Raw genomic sequence first — 2,805 nt, 5'->3', positions numbered from 1 at the left:
CCAAAGCCATAAGAAACTGGTAGGGGGTTAGGGTAGGTGGGGAGCAGAAAAGGTGGGAGGAGGCGCATGAAGGAGAGTCCCAGGAGTTTTTTCAGCACTACTATCCTTGACATTTTTATTTGACCTTTTAAACAAATTCCAACCTCTCTCTCTGTGCCCAAGGAGCTGCAGGCACCCCAGCGTTCAGTAGAGCTGGGAGCCAGAATCTCCACCTAGAGATGGTGAAGAGGAGAAAAGCAGCTTGCTAATAAGTAACGGCCAGTCGTTAGCCAGTATAAAGGATCAGAGGCCAAAGGCCAGCTTTTCTGTGGAGTGTTGCTTACCAGCATACCATGATCCATTCAGAGCAGGTTGTGGTCCTGCTCCTTGGAAAGCAGTTTTGAAAAGTTACATCTGAGGAGCTAGCTCACAACTCCCATGGCTCCTTCCTTACTCTCCAAAGAAATTCTGGATTGCATTTAGAGTAGTGCAAAGACTTTGGTGCTTTCAGAGCTAATGGAGGGGGCAGAAGGGTATGAATATGTCACTTTTTAAGCTAAGATGACAACATCCTGTTTCAATGTGTTTTTTTTAAAGCATACACCAGTGAAAAATGCAACCCACTTGTAATACTTGTTTCCTTTCCCCTTAACTTTATAAAATCACCATTTATTGTTTTATTTTTGTTGTTTAAAGAGTTAAAATTGGTTAGATTTATTGTAACATTCCTTTCACTTTCATTCTGTACTGCCCCGGCTACATTAGACCCTGCTAAATAAGACAGTTAACTTTGGCTTTCCAATGTTTGGGGAAATCTGTATATATCTCTCTAGACGGGTTACCTCATGCCTATGATATAGTATTATGTGCATATCTTCCTCAAGTGTGAACTTCTTCGCATAATAGCTCAAGCAAATAAACATGAGGAGTAAGAAATGTTTATTAGCAAGCAAGTTTAAGTAATATATATAACGCACACACACACAAATAAATGCATGGTTGCATGAACTACTAATCCCTTTCCATGTCTGTGCAGGACAAAATCTGCATGCAACATCTATAGATATTTCGACTTGCAGCAACATTGTATGAATGTGCAGATATCCGTTGGTGTTTGCTCATAATATCTTCATTACTGCAAGCATATCAGTAAATCTGTGTGCCTGGAAGCCTTTACATATTCATGTGCAGATATCTCTGGGTTAGTGCATGCATGCATTACGGTGTCTATCTCTATTTGTTGGTGGGCAGCTGGGTATCTTTCCCCACCCATTGGCGTATATGTTTTCCTTTGTTATGATCCCCTTGTCAGTCTAGTATCGAAGAGACGTATTGGATGAATTAAATACCACGGGAAGATGCAGAATAAGGGAGTTGGTGGGGTTCAGCATCTCCCTTTCATAGTAGTGACTTTCCAGGCCATTGGCTATGGAAAGCCGGCTAGGAAAAGCTTTGAGCAAACAGGGCTGGAGGCCTATAGAAGAAGGCGTTAGGATCCCGGTGCCAGTCCAAGGGAGGGCGATGCAGAGAATTTAGTGACAGAGAGACCCTAACTGGGGGAGGGAGAGGAGATGGGGAGATGAAGAGATGAAAAAAGGGAGGGAAGATGGGTGGAGGAGGGGTGACTCAGGGGAAACCATCATTTTTCAAAATATCCCTCCATTTAGATGTAGATTTTGACCTCTCACCCAAAGCGGGACAGAAAGTCCTTTCACAGAAATGCTAATCTGAGGACGGTAGCCGGGAGGAGAGGAGACTTTTAACTTCTCCTTTGGTCTCTAGGGCATCCAAAGGCTGCTCAGCTTTTCCTAGCCCACCGGACCTAGGCTAGCGCAACTACGTCCAGGATCCCTAGGGAGGGATTGGGGGTATAAGGGCCTGGGGGGTGTGGAAAAGGCATTCTTTCTTTCCACTTCACTAGCCCCTCTGGAAAGGAAAAAAAAAAAAAAAACCCGTTCCTAGAACCCTACTCCCTATTCTGTATTTGCAGCAGACTTTATCCTGCATAGGTGCTGAGGGTGGGACGTGGGCAGGTGCCGGTGGAAAAGGAGGGAGGAGAGTAGCTCTTCAGCTCCTGCATCTTTAAATGTACCGCTGGGCAGACCCGAACAATCAAATGCCGCTAGCTTCAAGAGGAGGAGGACCAGAAAGTCCAGGAGGCAGCAGCTACTACCGCCGCCGCCTCTGCTGCTGCCACTGCCGCTGCTGCCGCTGCTGCCGCCGCCACCACCACTACAGCTTGAGCTGAGGAGCAGAGCTCTCAGGGAAGAGGAGTTTGACTGCTCCCCCTGCCCACGCCCATGCCCACGCCCCCGAGCCTTCCAAAGCCCAGCCCAGCCTGGCTTCAGGCTTTGAAGAGGCTTGGGTGCTAGGCGTGTTAAGATACTGGCTTGCCTTATGCTATGGAATCTCCCCCTCTCCACCCTCTCAGTCCTCTGCCCACCCACCCCGCCCTTCTGTGCGTCCAGCATTGTGTGGGGGCGGTTGGACACCTCTTATTTATGTATTTGGTTTGGGCTTTCTCTGTGTAGTTTCAGGAAGGCGGGGGGAGGGCTAGAAGGAGAGGAATGGGGAATCGGAGAAGAAGGTGGGGAGAGAGCGTGGCTGCTGCGTTTGGGTTAGTGGGTTGGTCCGCTCTTGGGAGTGACATTTCTGGAAGCGGTTGTGGGTCCCGAGGAACGAAGAGGTTGGGGGCGGGGAGGTGAGAAGGAGGGGACTGGGAGAGATGGGAGTGGGTGTCTAGTACAGTAAATACTGGCAAAGGAGGAGAGGGCTGCAAGGTTGAAAGCCTTGGCTTAATTCTCATATTCTCTCTCTCTCTCTCTC

At 48.2% G+C, this 2,805-nt stretch overlaps 1 protein-coding gene across 1 annotated transcript in view; it reads left to right on the top strand.

Annotated features, from left to right (window-relative positions):
* The first annotated feature begins 2,546 nt into the window (after window positions 1-2,546).
* Window positions 2,547-2,805, top strand: part of LOC138158691 (receptor-type tyrosine-protein phosphatase N2-like) — a 187,965-nt gene continuing 187,706 nt past the window's right edge. Inside the window, exon 1 of the mRNA XM_069084825.1 lies at window positions 2,547-2,600. Within this exon, the coding sequence (XP_068940926.1) occupies window positions 2,547-2,600 (54 nt within the window). The remainder of the gene's footprint in view (window positions 2,601-2,805) is intronic.

This window comes from Petaurus breviceps, unplaced genomic scaffold, assembly GCF_028583685.1.
Source record: "Petaurus breviceps papuanus isolate PSGF00001 unplaced genomic scaffold, PetGlider_PUasm1.0 115, whole genome shotgun sequence".
NCBI classification, from domain to species: Eukaryota; Metazoa; Chordata; class Mammalia; order Diprotodontia; family Petauridae; genus Petaurus; species Petaurus breviceps.
Note: the sequence above shows the minus strand (reverse complement) of the source record. Positions and strands in the feature narration are given on the sequence as shown.